The sequence below is a fragment of the Peromyscus eremicus genome, chromosome 3, assembly GCF_949786415.1.
Source record: "Peromyscus eremicus chromosome 3, PerEre_H2_v1, whole genome shotgun sequence".
Lineage (NCBI taxonomy): Eukaryota > Metazoa > Chordata > Mammalia > Rodentia > Cricetidae > Peromyscus > Peromyscus eremicus.
Genome location: NC_081418.1, coordinates 136979496 through 136997604, shown reverse-complemented (window position 1 = coordinate 136997604; position 18109 = coordinate 136979496). Strand labels below are relative to the sequence as shown.

The 18109-nt window shown below is 43.6% G+C and overlaps 1 protein-coding gene across 2 annotated transcripts in view; it reads left to right on the top strand.

Moving 5' to 3' along the window:
• The first annotated feature begins 2529 nt into the window (after positions 1-2529).
• Dyrk4 (dual specificity tyrosine phosphorylation regulated kinase 4) overlaps positions 2530-18109 on the top strand; it is a 40050-nt gene continuing 24470 nt past the window's right edge. Inside the window, exons 1-5 of one of the 2 annotated variants that reach the window (XM_059258648.1) lie at positions 2530-2634; positions 7692-7785; positions 8736-8765; positions 17156-17236; positions 17945-18061. In XM_059258648.1, coding sequence (XP_059114631.1) covers positions 2597-2634; positions 7692-7785; positions 8736-8765; positions 17156-17236; positions 17945-18061 — 360 coding nt within the window. In that variant the 5' untranslated portion in view covers positions 2530-2596. Of the gene's footprint in view, positions 2727-7691; positions 7786-8735; positions 8766-17155; positions 17237-17944; positions 18062-18109 lie in introns of both variants that reach the window. The other variant, XM_059258647.1, reaches the window with a different exon arrangement.

Here is an 18109-nt window from a genome sequence, read left to right as displayed (position 1 = left end):
CGTGTATACATGTACACTACCATTCACCACCTTACCTGCTCCACCATCCCCCTTAAAACCCCAGGCTTCAGTTATGTTCTGTGTGATTTGAGACAGGGCTTCCTGTGTAGCCCAGGATGTTCTTGAAGTCAAGGTCATCCTGCCACAGCCTCCGTAGTGGTGGGTGCCTCCACACGCACCTAGTTACCTGGTACTGAGTTAATCTCTATGCTTTGAGCAATAACCACTGTTAATTGATAACTACTCACTGGCCCTCACTTGAGGGATTTGGTTTTTCTTGTGATTCATATTATTACTTTCTTTGTGTTTAAAGTTCCTCAGAGGCTGGAGAGATGGCTCAGTGCTTAAGAGTACTTGCTCTTGCAGAGGACTCCAGATTTGATTTCCAGCACCCACATTTAGTGACTTAAAACTACCTGGAACTCCATGTCCAGCAGATCTAACACCCACTTCTGGACTTGATGGGCACCTGCATTTCAGTGTTGCATATGCATACATATATACACCCAGACTCACATTAAATAAGAATCCCTCTCAACGTGTTAAATCTCACCTAGCTACAAGCATTAATAACCAACCACATCTTAACCTTTTCCTCACCCAATCTTACCTACTCCAGTCATGCCCTGAAAACAACTCCTTTGGCTCATCTGGCACCTCCCTGCCCACTATAGCTTTCTGGTCTTGTGTTACCTAACCCCACTTGCCACGGAATCATGTCTGTGTTTAAACTAACTACATCTTGCTTGCAACATAACCTATTGCCTAGGCCATTGATAGCTTATGTAAATCAGTCTCTAGAGCAGTGGTTCTCAACCTTCCTAGTACTGTGACCCTTTAATACAGTTCCTCATGTGACGCCAACCATAAAATGATTTTCACTGCTACTTCATAACTAGTTTTGCTACTGTTAGGAATCATAATTAAATATCTTTTTTTCCGATGGTCTTAGGCAATCCCTGTTGGACAGCTTCAAGGGGGTCATGACCCATAGGTTGAGAACTTATCTCTTAAATCTTTCCAGGTTCAGTAGCTAGCCTGCCTGCCTGCCTTCCTTCCTTTTCTCCCATTTATTTTTATTTTACTTTTAAAATAAGCTTACAGAGTGATAGGTTTCCATATGTGAGTTTCATTCATATTTCCTTTCAGGTGATCCTCCTCCTGCTCCCCCCCCCCCCACACACACACACATACACACACTTATCTCCCTCTTCTCCCAGGCTGCACTCTGTTCTTGTTTTCAGTCTCATGGGCCTCTATTTCCTGGTGTTCACCCATGTTTTCTCCCCCTACTGGATACACATATTCACTATAACAGAAGCTAGGATCCCCATAAGAAAACATGCTATTTGAGCTCCGTTATTTAAAGTAGCTTTCCAGGTCCATCCATTTTCCTGCAGATTTCACAATTTCATTTTTCTTTAGCTGAATAAAATTCCAGTGTCTGTATGCCACTGTGCTGTATACTACTAGCTGAGTTTATTTCCTTGCTATTGTGAAAGAATAGTAATGGGCATAGCTTTCTGTTAGTTACCGGTACCACCATCAGCACAAGTGCCCAAGTGCAATTCTAGGATTTATAGTACATTCGCTCACCTTCACAGCCAGCCACCACTGTTCCACCAACCGGGTTTCTCAAAGCTGCGCTTCATCTGCCCTGTTCCTTCCTCTCACACATCACTGACCTGTGTCCTCGCCTCTACTCTTCACTCCTTTGCTTATCCATACTGTTACTGACACAGCATTCCCAAAATAAAATCAGCATGAGCAGTGGATGTGGTGGCACACACCTTTAACCCCAGCAGAGGTGGGTGCATCCCTTAGTTCAAGGCCAGCCTGGTCTACATAGTGAGTTCTGGCCCAATCGGGGCTACATAGTGAAACTGTCTCAATTGAGAAAAAAAAGAAAGAAAAAGAAACAAAGAAAGAAACAAAGAAACAAAGAAAGGAAAAGAAAAGAAAAGGAAAGAAAAGAAAAATTAAGTCAGCATGGACCAGCCCTGCTTACAGTCCACACAAACACACCGCAGTCTCTGTCCTCCACAAGCTGCTGCGGTTACTGGCTTGTTAAATGGCTAAGTACTGGAACACTCAAAACTCAACTCTGCTTCTTTTCAGTGAGTCCCCTCCTTGCATCAGAGGCCTTCAGGACAAGCCACTGTCACTTATAATTCCATATGGTGCTTTCTGAAACTTGGAACAGACTAAACACTCATGAACATCTCATGAGGAAATTCTATTCAGGGCTTTAATCTACTTCTACATACTGTTTCTGAAGGGGCCTGGAAATTTTCCAATCTGGTCTGTCCAACCAACTTTAATCTCAGGGTCCTGGATAATCTCGGGGTCCTGGAATTTCTTTCATATCTTGGCTGATCCATGAATTGGGAAGAGAGAAAACGAGGAGGTGAGGGGGAGATGTATTCCTTTGGCTTATGTGAAAGATAGTTTGGGCCTTGACTGGGGTAAGCCTGTTCAGCTCAGAGTCACAAAAAGGGCCTGAGCCGTTTCTACAGCAACGGAAGGAGGGTGTGGCCCTCCTTGGGCTGCTGGCTCACCCTAAGCCTCTGCAGGGGTCCCTGTCTGTGACAGCCCGATGCAGCTCCTCCCACTTCCTGCCCTCACCGGGACAGAGTAAGCGCCGGGGAGAAGCGGCTTGCGATGGGCGCGAACCCTGAGCCAGCTAGGGCCGGGTCCTCATGGGGCAAGTGGAAAGGGAGAAGGAAGTAAGAGAGAGGGATGGGCCGGGTGCGCTAAGCAGAGGAGCTTTCAGGCCTCGCCAGCTGCACGCTGGTGAGCGTCCTGACCCTCCTCCTAATGGAACTTTGTGTTAGGGACGCCCGCGGAGTGCCGGCAGGGAGGCGGGGCCTGAGTCCAGCCGCTTGGGGCCTGAAACCATTCTTTTCCACGTTATCATTATCACTGCACGAGGACGTCGTTGTCACATACACACACCACACAAACACACACAGAGAAACACACACAGCTCAGCCCTTTGACACAGGAGTGTAGGGACCACATGCCCAGATCAACTTTCCTCAGTGGTGGTACTTGCTTGCACTGCAGGAAAATCCCCAATATTGGCAATAGGTTTGTTTTGAGAGGTAGTGGGCACACAACTCTGAGCACTTAGTATCTGAAATGTCCAGGCCACTTGAGGCTTAGGAAACTACGTCCTTTCAGATAGGTTTTTAAAATTGTCAGCTTCCACAATCTTAAGTTTGGATAGAAACGTCTCTTGAGAATGTCCTTTGTCTTGCTTGAGAGGTGAGATGCGGGTGGTTGGAATTCTAAGGAATCTTCAAACATGGCCCATGCCTTTAATCTCAGTATCCAGAGGCAGAGAAGCAGGGGGAATGGGTGGTAAGTTTGAGGCCAGCCTGGGTAATACAGCAAGTGTCAGGCCAGCCTGGGCTACAGAGTGAGATTCTGGGCCATGCCTTACTGGTCCTGGGACTTAATCCTTCTCTATTTCAGTCTTTATCCAGAAGAAGATGGGAACCTAAAGGTCTGTCTGGCAGTAGGCCAACCATTCCTCTGACTTTACGCTCTCCAACTCCATATTGTCTACACCCAAGCAAAAATGCATGCTTCTCAAATGTGGAGGATCTGGGGCAGCGAAGTGTGGTTTTAGCTGATTCTAGCCCCCATGTAAGTTTAGTGTGACCAGCTAAAAAGGGGGAAAGGCTAGTGTAGACTGTACTCAAGTCACCAGAACCATCAAGGGCTGCAACAGACACAGTGCCTGAGCTAGCGATGATAAGAACACAAGACTCCTGGAAACGGTAGCCACTTTAGAAGAGATCACTGAAAAAGGAGAAAATAGAGTAAAATAACCATGGTGCAATCTTAACCTGCCATGCCTGTGGGATTCTCTATCATGGAAGAAGTTTGGACAAAACCCCACAGGCTGCCTGGGATGGGGTACACACAGGGTAGAAAAACAAGATTTTTTTATGTTCTGAACACTCAAGAATTCTTGGACAGAAAGGAGGATAGATTTGGTCTTTGTGCTTTTTTGAGGATAACAAAGAGAGGTGGGGAGAATATCTTGTGTAATATCAATTACCCTCCTCACAAATATTTAACAAGAACCTACCCTATGTAAATTAACTGCTCAGTATGAAGTGGGCTGTTGGGAAAAACATTCACTGTCTCAGGAACACTCCAGCTCTGACAGGTGATTATCAGGGAGACTAAAGGTCCCTGCACTACATAAGGGCATGGAAGAGAGGGTTTCCCTAAACCTCCAGCTCTTACAATTAAGTCATTGGACCATGAGGGGTTCAAGGACTCACGTAGAACGGCTGAGTTGAATTTGCTTTGTCAGGGGTGTCACTTAAGTAATTAAATAATCATGTCCCTTTTTGAAAAAATGCAAGGAGAGTCACTCTACCCCTATTCTACCACCATATCTGCCCAAAAGACAACCCCAAGATCACAAAGGTCAAGCGACTGTCAACTGCAGTAGAAATCATGAAATCACAATAGGTAACCTCAAGAGATATATTTTCCCTTTGGACATTAGTATCCTTTATCCACAGATACATATGTTTAAAATTCCACACAATAGGATTTTAGTAATGCTGACACCTCCGTGGTTTCCAGATTTCGAACTTCCTGAGAACAAGAAATCCATTTTCCTTATCTTTCATCCTTCATACTTAGCACAGTTGTTAGCACTTGGCTGATGCTCTAAGTTCTTTGGTGAATTAATCTAAACTCTCTTAGTTTTCTCTTCTTTCAGCAAATTTGTACAAAGAGTTTTCAATAGAGACATACCACCATGCTCAAGCTTATGAGGAACTGAAAAAAAAATACCACCTCACCACCCATGGCCCCACGAGACTCAGGATCAAGATGAGACAAAAATTTCAACACCTTGCCAAGACAAGTGACACTAACATTGTTGACAAAGGGAGTTCACACAGAAAAGTGCTGCTAAATCCAGGAGGAAAGAGAATGGTGTGAGGAGAGGAGGAAATTCTGATCTGTATGTAAGATCATCGTTTACATTTTAGATTCATTTTTCAAATGGTCATCACTCCTGCTCTGGGCTAAGTTTATTATCTTCAATCATTCCTGTAATAAGATGCAAAGGAAATATTAAGTAATTTTAATTTGTTTTCTATTCAGCTCATTGCAATTTTTGTGCACTGTGCACCCCAGGACCTTATGATGTGCTCTACCACTGAGCTGCATCCCAAGCCCTCGTATCATATTCTGAAGATTAAAAAGCACTTGCAAGGTTTTGAGTCCCACTTAAGTGTTATAATTAGAAGCCAGATAAAGCATAAATGAAAACACAGAATACACAGAATAGAATCTTTGGTAATCACTGGATCATCACAGGGAAAGAAAGAAATAATTTACAGTTCCCTCTGTCTCTGTCTCTGTCTCTGTCTCTGTCTCTGTCTCTCTCTCTCTCTCTCTCTCTCTCTGTGTGTGTGTGTGTGTGTGTGTGTGTGTGTGTGTGTGTGTGTGTGTTCAGCCTGACAGTATATTGTAGGATTAGAATTAAAATCACTAGAAGGGTCTTTAGAGTTCATTTGGTCTGGTCTTAACATTTTACAGATGAGGGCATGGATTACAGAGAAGACCAAACGGCTCATTGGCCTCTTGGCAACATGGAGATGAGGCTCCAAGGTCCCTCAGCATCATCTGTAGGCCTTGGTCTGGCTTTTTACCTTCAGCTTCCAGGGAGGGAAGAACCGAGGAAAGAACCCCAACTATATGAAGGATGCACTTTACATCACCCACCTTTCTTGTGAAGTAGACAAAGAAGGATGTGGTACAGGACCTTGACAGGAGAAATTGTCTTCATTTCTCCCCAGGGTCAGGAGCTGACCAATGCTGTATCCAGTTGAAGGCCAAAATTCTGCCTATTTCATCTCCCAGTTTATTTCCTAATCCAAATGTCCCCTCTGTCCCTGCCTTGGCTGAGACCCTCACTATGCATCAATAGGTTCACAGAATGGCTTCCTAACCAAGTCCCTCCAAGCTGTGCCCCATGGCATTGCTAGGAGATGATCCTAAAACACAGAGCTATTGTGTCAGCCCAGGTGTACAAAGATAACACAGGCTACAAGGCTAACCTGGGCTATGTGACCCTTCACCTATATAGCCCTTCAGAATGTCTCAGGGCTACTTGCAATTCCTGGAAAAGCCAGAGAATGATCCTTCATACTTTGTTCTCTGTGTGTGCCTTTGCCCACCTGCTCTTCACTCTGTCCTCTCTGCTCACTCAATTCTCCAACTTTACTCCTTGGAGGAAGGTTTCTTATCTTTGTTTGTTGTGTTTTAGTTTTTAACAGTTCTCTCCTTCTAGATTCTTTCAGATGTCTGTATGGAGATGTTAGCATCAAGCCTTTTATTGATTAAGTATGCGATCCTATTACATACTGTTCTGGTTTTACTCAATTTGCCGTGGGTATTGTAAGCCCCACCTCATTTTAAAACTAGCTGTATCATATTCCATAAAGCATATACGTCATGTTTTTAAATTCTTATTGGATATGGAAAGGTAAAATCTTGTTTTAAAAAATTTAGCCGGGCGGTGGTGGCGCACGCCTTTAATCCCAGCACTCGGGAGGCAGAGCCAGGCGGATTTCTGTGAGTTCGAGGCCAGCCTGGACTACCAAGTGAGTCCCAGGAAAGGCGCAAAGCTACACAGAGAAACCCTGTCTCGAAAAAACCAAAAAAAAAAAAAATTAATTCCTCAGTGAATGTGTACCTGCCTTGTCTTCAGTTCTGTGAATAAATGAAAAACCATGGTGCTGCCATGACTGACTGGCTATAATGCTTGCAAAAGCTAACTATAATGACTTTACACTAATCTCCATTCTGGTCCTGTTTCTTGTATTTTTTTTTTTTCAAGTTCCCTTTGCTATTGCCAGAGCTGGAGACTGTAAAGGGACTCCATGAGACACAGCAGGATTTCAACAGTACTCCACGACTAACAAGAACTAAAAATGTCCTGAGAGTTCCCCAAGACTTGCCTTCCATTTATATACCACAGCTCTGTCTAGAGTCCATAACCATACGCAAGTTTTTTTCTCATCTTGTGCAAGTTAATTATTCATTGAGTTGTGCTTTGAATGAGGAAGGCGAAAAAAATGGTGACAGGACACCAGCTCTCCCTTTCTTTTTTGTAGACATTAAATCACTCAACTATCCACTCTATGTATGGTGTATCCATATCATGGGGGCGGGGAAGTTGTGCTAAGAGAATGAGGTCGGCTTTGCAGTTAGCTAGGGAAATGGATTCTGGGCTGGCCCTCGTAACTAACTGTTGCCAGCTAACTTTGCTGCCCTGCTTCTTGGCTCCTGCCTCTCCCTCCGCACTCTTGTCTTTCCTGAACCCAAGAAGGAATACAAGAGGATCAGAGCTTGTCCTTGCTGTAGGCTGGTCCCTGATATTCTCTAAGCTCTTCTGCTTTAGTTCATCCCCAAATGTGTAGGCTTTTATTTGTATTTTATCCCTGTTGCCACCTTGCTGTTGAATTATTACTGCTTCCAACATCATCATCATTACCATCATGACCACCACCATCTTTGAGACAGAGTCTTCATATGCAGCTCAGGGTAACCTTGAAATTGAGATTTTCTTTCCTCAGATCTCTAGTTCTGGTATTATAAGTATGTGCCTCCATGCCCAGAGTCAACTTTATTTTTTGCTCTCTCTCCTGCAGGACTCCGATGGATGGAAACAAGCCGAGGAAGCGCAGTTTGACAACCTTTCCGATTTTGAAAGCAAGGAAGAAGCAAAGTTTTACCTCTGTGAAGGTAAGCACCATCAGGTCCCACATGAAGAGTGGAAATATCTCCCAGAAGATGTGGAGAGCCCCGGACCCAAGGGGATTCTCCCACCCAAGCACCTCGAGGATAGTACTGACGTGAAGATATTCAGGACCCAGTTGGATGGTAGAGCCAGTGCTGACTTTTTCTTGTTGCTATGGCAAAATAGTTGAAAAAAGCAACTTGAAGGAGAAAGGGTTTGTTTTGGCTCCGAGTTAGAAGGTACAGTGCACTGGGATGGGGGAAGCATGGTGACAAGAGCTTGAGGTGCCTGGTCACACTGCATCCGAAGTCAGAAAGCAGAGAGATGAAGGGTGGTGTCCTGCTTGCTCCCTCTTTATCCATTCCAGGGCTGCAACCCATGGAGCATCACTGACCACATTCAGAGGGGATCTTTCCCTGGGAAGCTCTCTAGAAGCATCCTCCCAGCCCTATGCACAGATTTGTCTTCCGAGTGGTTCTGAATCCCATCAGGTTGACAGGATTACCCATCACGGTGGACTCAAGGGAAAAGCAGCCGGACTTGTGAGGCCCCCATCCAACAGGTGACTTGTGTTGGAGGAGCTGCCTGGCCAATGAATTGTCCACAGTTGCTGTTTCTCCCTTCTGTCGACCTGGGACTACCTCAGAACATTCTGCCAGAGTTCACAATAGGTATTCAAGATCACTTCTGGAAAACATGTTCTTTTTCCTGACAAAGACATCTAGCTCTGTTACGTGGCACACTGGTATCTAGGGTGATCCATTCATAGTTTAAATGCAAACAAAAGATTCAGAGGAAGAGTTTGTCATGATCACAGAACATTTCAAATAAAAGCATCTGCAAGAGTTGGTAGGTGGTGAAAGCCCAGCGTAGGCTTCTACCCAGTGTACATCTGGATGAAACTTGGCATCCTGAAGGGGAACATTTACATCTTTTTTTTTCCATCCTCCCTCAGGGTCCTACCCTTCCTCCTGAGATCTACACGGTGAGTACCAGCTCCTCTCCCTTCACTCTCACAGATGCCCTACTTTGGAGAGAGGGGAACACAGGTTTTAGATTACATCAATTGCTGTGGAAAGGATATGAACACAAACTGCCATAAGAGAGTGTCTCTGAGTGCTGGAATTCAGCAGAGCGAATACATACTTCAGAGGGCAGCATCTCTAAATTGTGAAACAGCGTGTTGACAGGATAGAGATGTTAAAAATGCAGTGTGGCTTTGGCTTTTCTCATTTTCTCCTTACATCTGTGTTGAGATAATCTCCCTTGGTTCACAGAGGAGGAAACTGAGACCCAAAGAGATTAAACAAGGTATCTAAAGCTAGCTTGCTAATAAAAGCTGAAATCAGGACTCAAGATTTATTCTGTAATTCATGAGTGTTTTAAAAAATATTTTCATTATAATGTGTTTTAAGATCTATTCTAAAAAGAACAATACACAATGATCCTCTCATGTATCCAGCACAGTATAAGAGGTCACCTCAGTGTCCCTTCCCATTTCATTTCATCCCATTCATCGTCCCCCTACGAAATCATCATTCTCTTGAGTTTTGCATCTATTATCCCATTGCTCTCCCGGCTGTGCATGCTCACGTGTATCTCTGGTCACAAATGTGATAGTGTTTCCAGACTATCTATTCAGGGATGGGCACCCTGGGTGATGAGATTTGAAGACTCTGAACTTAAGCAGATATTGCAAAATCTCCCAACCCTGTTATCAATGTGCTTTGCCCCTGGCACTGTACACAAGGTTCATCTCCTCACCGTTTTGATCAGTTTATACCCTGTGAAGGCTTCACGGGCTGACTTTGTATAGGAGGAAGTTTCTCTGTGTCCTGCCCAGCTCCTCAGTCATAACAAATCTCTCCCACTAGCAGTCCCGCAGCTGCTTATAAAACAATTACATAGAGCCTTATATTAATTACAAACTGTATGACCTATGGCTTCAGCCTCTTGCTAGCTAGCTCTTACATCTTAAATGAACCCATTCCTATTACTCTATATGTTGCATGTGGCCGTGGCATTACCGGTCGGCTGGCATCTTGTTGCTCCTTGGGAGGTGTACTCTCTTCTCTCCCAGCCCCGCCCTTCTTCTCTCTCTATCTCTTTTGGATTTTCCCACCTGGGTCCAGCCTCCCCTGCCATAGGACAATGTAGCTTTATTTATTACCCAATGGGAGCCACACATTTTCACAGCATACAGAAAGACATCCCACAGCAACTTTGCAGCTAAGTGACATTTTAATTGTCTTTAACTTGCACTTGCTGATTGTATTAATGAGATTGAACTTCCTCTCATCTGCTCATTGGCCATTTGTGTCCTTTTCTAAAAAAGGCCTGCTCATGTCTTCAGCCCTTAAAGGTTTTTCTGTGGTACCACCATTTCTATATTGGCTATAGAATATTTTATATGTCTATCTACTAGACTTTTCCCAGTTGTAAATGGAATCTCCACATTTGTTGGCTCAAATGTTTTTATATACTTAATAGTCATACAGCAGTTTGGGATCTATTAAAAAATGGAGGACAAAATTCCCCATCACCCATCGAAGTCTTCCTATTATTGGCATCTATGGTAATGTATAGCTGTTACAATTGATGACACAATACTGGTAAGTTATTATCAACTAAAGGGCATAGTTTATATGTGGGTTTGCCCTTTATGTTGTGCAAAAACTTGACAATGCATAATGTCATGTATTTATGTTCACAATATCACAAAGGACAGATTCACTGGCCTAAAAACTCCCCCGTTCTCTATCTATCCACCCATATCTTCTCCCCTGTGACAGCCCTACCCTCCACTTTTCTTATGTCAATTATTTTATCTTTTCCAGAATATCATATAGTTAGGATCATACAACATGCAGCCTCTTCAAATGGCTTCCTTTCAGTTAGCAGTAAAAATGCTTTTCACATTTTGTGGCTTGATATGGTTTCCCTTTATTAATAAGTAATACAGCATTATGTAAATGCAACAGCTTGATTACTCACCAATTAAAGGACATGTTGATTGCTTTTCATTTTTTCAGAAGTTGTGTGAATAATGCTGCTGTGGAACATTCATGTGCAAGTTTTAGTGTGGACAGAAGTTTTTAATTCATCTGGGTAAATACCAAGAACATGGTTGCTGGGTTGTAGGTTAGGGCTACATTTAGCTGTTTTCAAAAGCAGCCAGACTACCTCCTAAAGCAGCCATAGCATCTTGCCTTCCCAGCAATAGTGAGTGAGAATTTCTGTGATTGTCACTTCCTTTTTGACTTTTGATATTGTCAACATTTGGGACTTTAGTCATCATAAAGTGTGTATAGGACTAACACGTTTACATTTATAATTGGCTAATGACTTAGGATGTCAAACATCTTTACCTATGTTTGTTTAATGTCTGTATATTTTTGATTTTGAAACAAACTTCAAAGTCCATATACTATTATTCTTTCATCTATGATTCATTAAACATATTACATTTAATTTATTTAATTGTATCTGCACATGCACATTAGTGTGTGTATGTGTGTTGGGGGATGAGTGTGAGTTTGGCACAGCATGTGTGTGAAGGACAGAGGGCAATTTCTAGAAGCCAGTTTTCTCTATGCACTGTGGGTCCTAGGGTTCACATTTAGGTCTTCAGGCTTGGCCGAAGGTACCTTTACCTACTGAGCCATCTTGCCAGCCCTATGATATGAATCCTTAAAGACCAGTCATTGGTGGATTCTTTTAGAAATCATTCTACCAGAGCCAAAGTACTGTCCTCAGTGCTGTGAGACAAAATGATGCACTTGTGGCCAGACTGCACAGTAGAGACGGGCATGAACATGCACTAGACAGGCACAGCAAAGTACAGTAAAGGCTCTCACTGAGGAAGGCATGATAAGGGCTCTCACTGAAGTAGAAGCAAGTTTCTCCGGCAGTTCAGTGAGCCTCTTCTTAAGCTACTGTCAAGAACACTCCATCGTGTTTCACTAATGGACCAGCCAGCCACAACATCATCACAGAGTGTAGAAATCGGGCTCATTCATTGTATTGTCTTCTGTGTGTTAATGCTGCCTGGACTTGTTCAAGGAGGCTGCGTATGAGGTGGAGGGGAGCATTTCAGGCAGAAGTAACATAAGCAAGGTCATGGCATAAACCTAAATGAGCAGAACACAATATTAGACATCATCTCCTTTATGCTTCCGTGGTACACATACCTCTATGTTGTGGAAACTTAGTGTTTCATGTAATAATTAATAGATAATTGATTTCTAAAACCATATCCAGATAGCATCTGCATAAAAATATGAAATTTACTTAAAGATTTATTTTTTTTAAAATTTTTATGTGCATTTGTGTTTTTGCCATGGGTGTCGGGGTCCCCTGAAACTGGAGCTACAGACAGGTGCGGGCTGCCATGTGGGTGCTGGGAATTGAACTCAGGTCCTCTGGAAGAAGAGTCAGCGCTCTTAACCCCTGAGACATCTCTCTAGCCCCTTATCTTTTATTTTATGTGTATAAATGTTTGCTTGTATGTATGTCTGTGTACTGTGTGTATGTCTGGTGCCTAAGGAGGCCAGAAAAGGTATCTCATCCCCTGGAACTGAAGTGACAGACGATTGTAAGATGCCATGTGAGTCCTGAGAATCAAAGCCAGGTCCTCTGAAAGTGCTCTTACCTGCTTCAGCCTCCAGAACATATTTTTAATTTGAGAGTTTCAGAGGAGAAGTATTTCCTCTTTCCGTGTCCCTCGGTTTTGTAGACCATGAAGAGGTCAGATGGGGTAGCAGCATGACTCAGGAAAAGGGCACTTGAGGGCTTAGGTTCCAGACTCAAGTTTGCTGCCGTCAGGGGCTGGTGGGGGGCGGTCATCTTGGACAACTTATTTGGATAACCTTGGCTTTTCTTTCTCCATGTGTAAAACAAGACCATTCTGTGACATATTTCCAAAGACTGTCCCTGGCAACATGATTATCCAAGATCCGTTAGTGAAGTCATGACGAGATGTATCCCCCGATGCCAGGCACTGAGAAGTAGGAAATGACTCCAAGTGTCTGAGCTTTCAGGCCTCGGTTTCTGCCTTTCTCTCAAGTATGGCCAGGAGGCTGGTAGGCAGGTCTCCTGGGAGGACACTGCATCCATGACATGGAGCTGCCGCTCCCATGTGAATGGTCACGTTCATCCCACTAATGGGTCTCCAGAGTCCCTCCTTGCCTGTGGGAGGACCCAGGAGGCAGCTCCTTCCTGCTTAGGCATCCTGGGCTTCCTCACACACAGCAAAGGAGCTTTCAGCAAAGACTCTTAGCTAGAAATGGCAGTCAGATAGAAACCTTGATTAGCTGAGATCTGCAGCTAGTAATGTAGCTTAGTCCCTTAGCTGGGTTGCAGGATCAAGGCACCTTCCCCTTTCCCAGCTCTTTATCTGGCTTGGATGGGCCTAGTCATCCATTTCAATTGTGTTCAGTATCAAATTCCTAGTGATTTTTCTTCTCTCTCATCATCACGCTCTCTCCTTACATCAAGCATTTGTTTTGAACTCAGGTTTGGTTTTTTTCTTTCCTGGTCTCTGGGAGAAGATTCTGGAGCCTGCAGGGAGGAAGCTGTGAGCTGACAGCAGAGAACTTAAACCTCATCTGCTTGCCAGGCCCATCCAAGCTCTAGGGATTTTTTTTTTTTAAGAGAGAGAGCGGGGAGAGAAGGAGGAGGTGGAGCCAGTTGAGAAAACAGAGAAGTAGCCAGAGAGGAGTGACTAAGGCAGTGTTGTTTGATGGTGTACCTCTGAAAAGTCTAGGTGGCCTAGGGGCATGGGACCAGGGGAACTGATGTCCACCTAGAGCCCAGATGCTTTCTTCCCTGGACGTCACAGATGAGGACATCCAAGGCTCAGTCCAAGGTAATAAGACCAGGAGATGCATCTTGGGATCCTGTTAAGACTAGATCTAAATGGGGGGAAAGAGCCATTGTCTCTCAGCTCTCAGAATAATGGTGTTGGACATAAGTTCCCCCCCACCCCTGCCCACTGTGGCCCTTGTAAACAGCGCAGAGCTTTTCATCTGAGGTAGGGGAAGGGTGTGCATGTTCACTTGGGACCTGGTGTGATGTGAATAAAAGCCAGAGGAGAAGACAGAATGTCACTGGGTGGCACTGAGGATTTCATCCTCATATGGTTCTGGGCAGTCCATTCTTCTATATCCCGCCTTGATTTTCCCAAAGAGGTCACGTGATCAGGTCGGTGTGACTCACATGGGAATGAACACCTGCCTATTTAGGCTTTCCAGGACTGGTTTTCCTAACATGGAACCCTTGTTTAGCCCCCCAGCCCCTACACTACATTCAGAAGAGATTCATTTGCTGGGAACAAAGCAGTGAGGGACCAAAGGACAATGCCAGAAAGTACGCCACCTAAAAAGAAAATTTTGTTTTGCATTGTGGATGTGGGAAAGCAGTCACTTCCTCTTGTCCCTTGAGGATGCTATTGTAGAGTGAGGTGCGATGAGATCTCATGCCTCTTGAAAAAAGTGGTCTGCAAGTTGTGTGTGTGTGTGTGTGTGTGTGTGTGTGTGTGTGTGTGCAAACACACAGATGTCACCATTTGGGGGGAGTGTCTTCATCAAGTCCCAGTGTGGCTCTAACCTTGGCTATAAACTTCCTTTTCTCTATATCCTGGGTTGCTGTACAAAGACAGGCTGTATGTGACAGGTTTGGAAGCTTTGCTGTATTTAGATCAGTGTGGGCTCATGAATACCTATTTTTTCCTTGCATTGTTACTAAATATTAGTCTATTATTTTCATCACTTCTTTACTTTCTATGTCTACAAGTTATTTCCTACCCTGGTCCCAGAATCTGCCATTTGTCCAAGGACTTCCGGTTCCTCTTATTGGAGAGTGGTATGAGATACCAATATGTGAGTTCTAGGCATGTTTATTTCTACTGGGATGTTATTTCTCTTAAGTTCTCTCAGGGACAGAGAAAGTGTGTGTGTGTGTGTGTGTGTGTGTGTGCGTGCGTGCGTGCGTGCGTGTGTGTGTGTGTGTGTGTGTGTGTGTGTGTGTATGTGTATGTGTATGTGCGCGCGCGCGAGCGCGCGCGCTAATCTATGTATATGCTCCAATACAGAAGGATTTCTGTGTAGCCATCTGTAGGTATATTAAGTTAAATACGAGTTCTTCTTTATCTGGTCCTAGTCAATTATGACATGATGGTGATGGAACCACACTGATAATGTAAATCTTCACCCCAACAATGAGAAACCTGCCATCTTCCTTCCAGACACTGCATTCAGCTCCAATGCACGTCGGGCAGAATCTGACTGATTGTTGTCCCCCACAAGTTCTGTTCTGTTTTATTCTTTTCTCTGGTTAAGCATTATGATCCTTTAGGTTTTGTGGCCACATCATCTTGTTCACCGTCCATCAGGTCTGTGTTCATAGCTTTTCCTGTTTCAGGGAAAATGAGCAAGATCACCCCATGCTCTTCACAGCTAGAGACAATGAACTTCAGTGTGTGTAAGGCACAGGTCTCAGCAGGTTACATGTATACTTTACTCCTCACACCAGCCCTCTGAGGGTTTCATGGATAACATCCCCATATTACACAAGGAACAACTGATAACTGCCCAAGCTCAGTGATTAGTGGAGTTGTTGAATTAGAAACTGTCACCAGGCATGCACCATCCTGGCATTAAAAAAAGAAGAAAAGTGGCGGCGGCAGTGGGGGGGAGGGGTGATTTCTAAATTTTCATGCTCCCAAACATTATTTTATTCCATATCACTGCTAAAGGGGTCGCTCTGAAGTACCACTCTGCACATATGGTATAAACTGCCAGTGCTTTTTAGTTGCCCACAGGATAAAGGCCAAGTTTCTTTGCTTTGCTTCCCGTGCATTCCAAAATCAGTCCCAGGCTACAAGCGTGGGCAGTGGAGAGCCCTAGTACATGCCAGACACTACCGCTTCATCCCATAGTATACTCCCTCTCAGCCCCCATGTCTTTCAACCCTCCTTGCTCCTCAGGCTCGTAGCTCTCACACTGGCATCTCTGTTGGTGAAGGCACTCATTGCCCCCACCCTTTGTCTGATAGAGTTACATATTATTAATATAATTCTCCTTAATCTGCCAGTCTCTCCATTGCATTCTCAAGACTAGCTTGTTGATCTGATGGTCATTTATGAGTTTTAACCCCCATAAACACACTTAATAACATTCTTTGGGTTTTAAAATTAATTTGCAGCATTTCCCCAGACACTAGGGTCCATTTGATGGTCAGGAAAATTCTGAATTTAGCACACACTGGCAAATTAGCAAAGGTGGTCTGAAGCCATAGCTATTCTCCTTGTATATCCCTTTCCTTCAGTCCTCTTCCAAAGTCTAGGAGATCACAGCTGACTATTGAAATAGTCCCCATCAGTACAGCTCTGAGGAGGGCTTATCTAGAGGGTCATAAATTCAGGTATTGTACCCAACTGCCAAATTTTACAGAGGTAGTCTGTCTCTACTATATTTTTTACTTAAATTTTAATCATATCCCTAATAATAACAAGCACAAAATTCAGGTCCACTGTTCTGCTAATAGCTTCCCAAGTGGATCATGGAATGAAAAGCATAGCCACTGGACCACTGTTTATCTGTGTGCAGCACACAGTGAGGCAGTCTACTTCCATGATGGCTTTTTTGACCTTGGTACACACTGTTTGAGGATTTGATTTTACTCTCCCTACCCCATTCTAGATGTGAACTCTCTTCTAATCAGATCATGGGCATTAAGGCTGGCCACCTAGATTCTGGAAGGTTCCACTGAGGTGCTTTCAACATATTGATGGTAAAGACAGTTCTGAGTTATAAGCATTTTATCATCTAATGAGCAAGAACAACTTGGATTTTATTCCTTTCCATGTCTAAGGATTCTGATAATGTTTTGTTGGTGAAAAGGTTATACTGACTACTTTGTTTTTGAGATAAGAATTTGCTTTATAGTCAGGCTGTCCTAGAACTCACAATCCTCCCATCTCAGATACTCCACTGCTGGAAATACAGGCAGGTGTCACCCCACTTGGCTTTACATTGCTTCCATTCTTTTTTTTTAAGTGTGGCAATTATAGGAATTAGTCAGTCAATGCTTAACACTTCTGGAAAGAGCATTTGTTTGGATAACAATTCATACATGCATTCACTGAATAACAATTCATACATGCATTCACTGAATAACAATTCATACATGCATTCACTGAATAACAATTCACTCATGCATTCATTGAGTACTTCTTTTAGCTTCTCTTGACTTTTCCTAACTTTAAAGTTAGGAGAGTTGGCTTCAAAGGCACTTTATCATAATGGAAAAAAATGCACAGGTGGCTTGGGATGAAAGCAGGCAAGCTCTATTTCAGTTCTCTCCCGCCTGACCCAGGTTGAGAGTAAGCCTTTGGTTCAAGTCCAGAAGCCATCCTCCAAGATCAAGAAGCTAAGAATGACCCGGTGTTCACATAAGGTAGGACGTGATGGCCAGTGCCATTTCTCTAGAAGAGGGTGAAGGCAAGTGGATAGTTGGGATAGAGTTTATCAGGCCATTTTGTTTAACAATGACCACACTCTAAATAAGGCTGTGTGTTGATAGGTGAATTCCCATTCAATCCATAGACCAATCAACACAGGATAATAGGGATCAAATTATAATGTGCCTGTAGAGAAGATTAGGGTTTGTGTTGCACATATAGCAGGAAGAACTTTTCCACATTTGGATGCATTTTCAGAGCATTGTATGAAAGTCAGACAAACACTTACTTTGAGAGACACATTAAGAAACTTACTGTTTCTTAACTGAAAATAAATCCTGGTTGGAGATAGGTCTTTTAGGTCCCTGATACTGCAATGGTGATAATAAGGCCAGTACCTTTGGAACACTCTACATATATTTCCCCATAAAAGTCTTATGAGGTAGGTCCCATTTTGTCACCATGGTAACAAATGAGGCTTAGAAATCAATATGACCTACTGGAGGCTTACAGTTCATAAGTGGTAGAGGGAGGATTCAAACCCATAGCCCAACTGATTGATTACTCTGCTCTCTGGAATCTGCGTTTTCTTATGAACCTGAGTTAGGTGTCACATTATTGTGGAGTTCAGGATAGAAGAGATAACCCAGAGTACACTTCCTTTCCTGGGATGTTTGTGACATATTCCCTTTCTCCTTTTGTAGAGTACAAACACCAACATCACTGCACTCCCTTTTGTAGACACAAAGGGGAAGAAGAACACAATTAACTTCCCACACATTGGCAACAAAGTCCAATCAAAGCCATCCTCGCTGTATCAGGTGAGTAAGACGATGGCCATGCCCTTAAGCAAGCAGATTTGAAGCCTG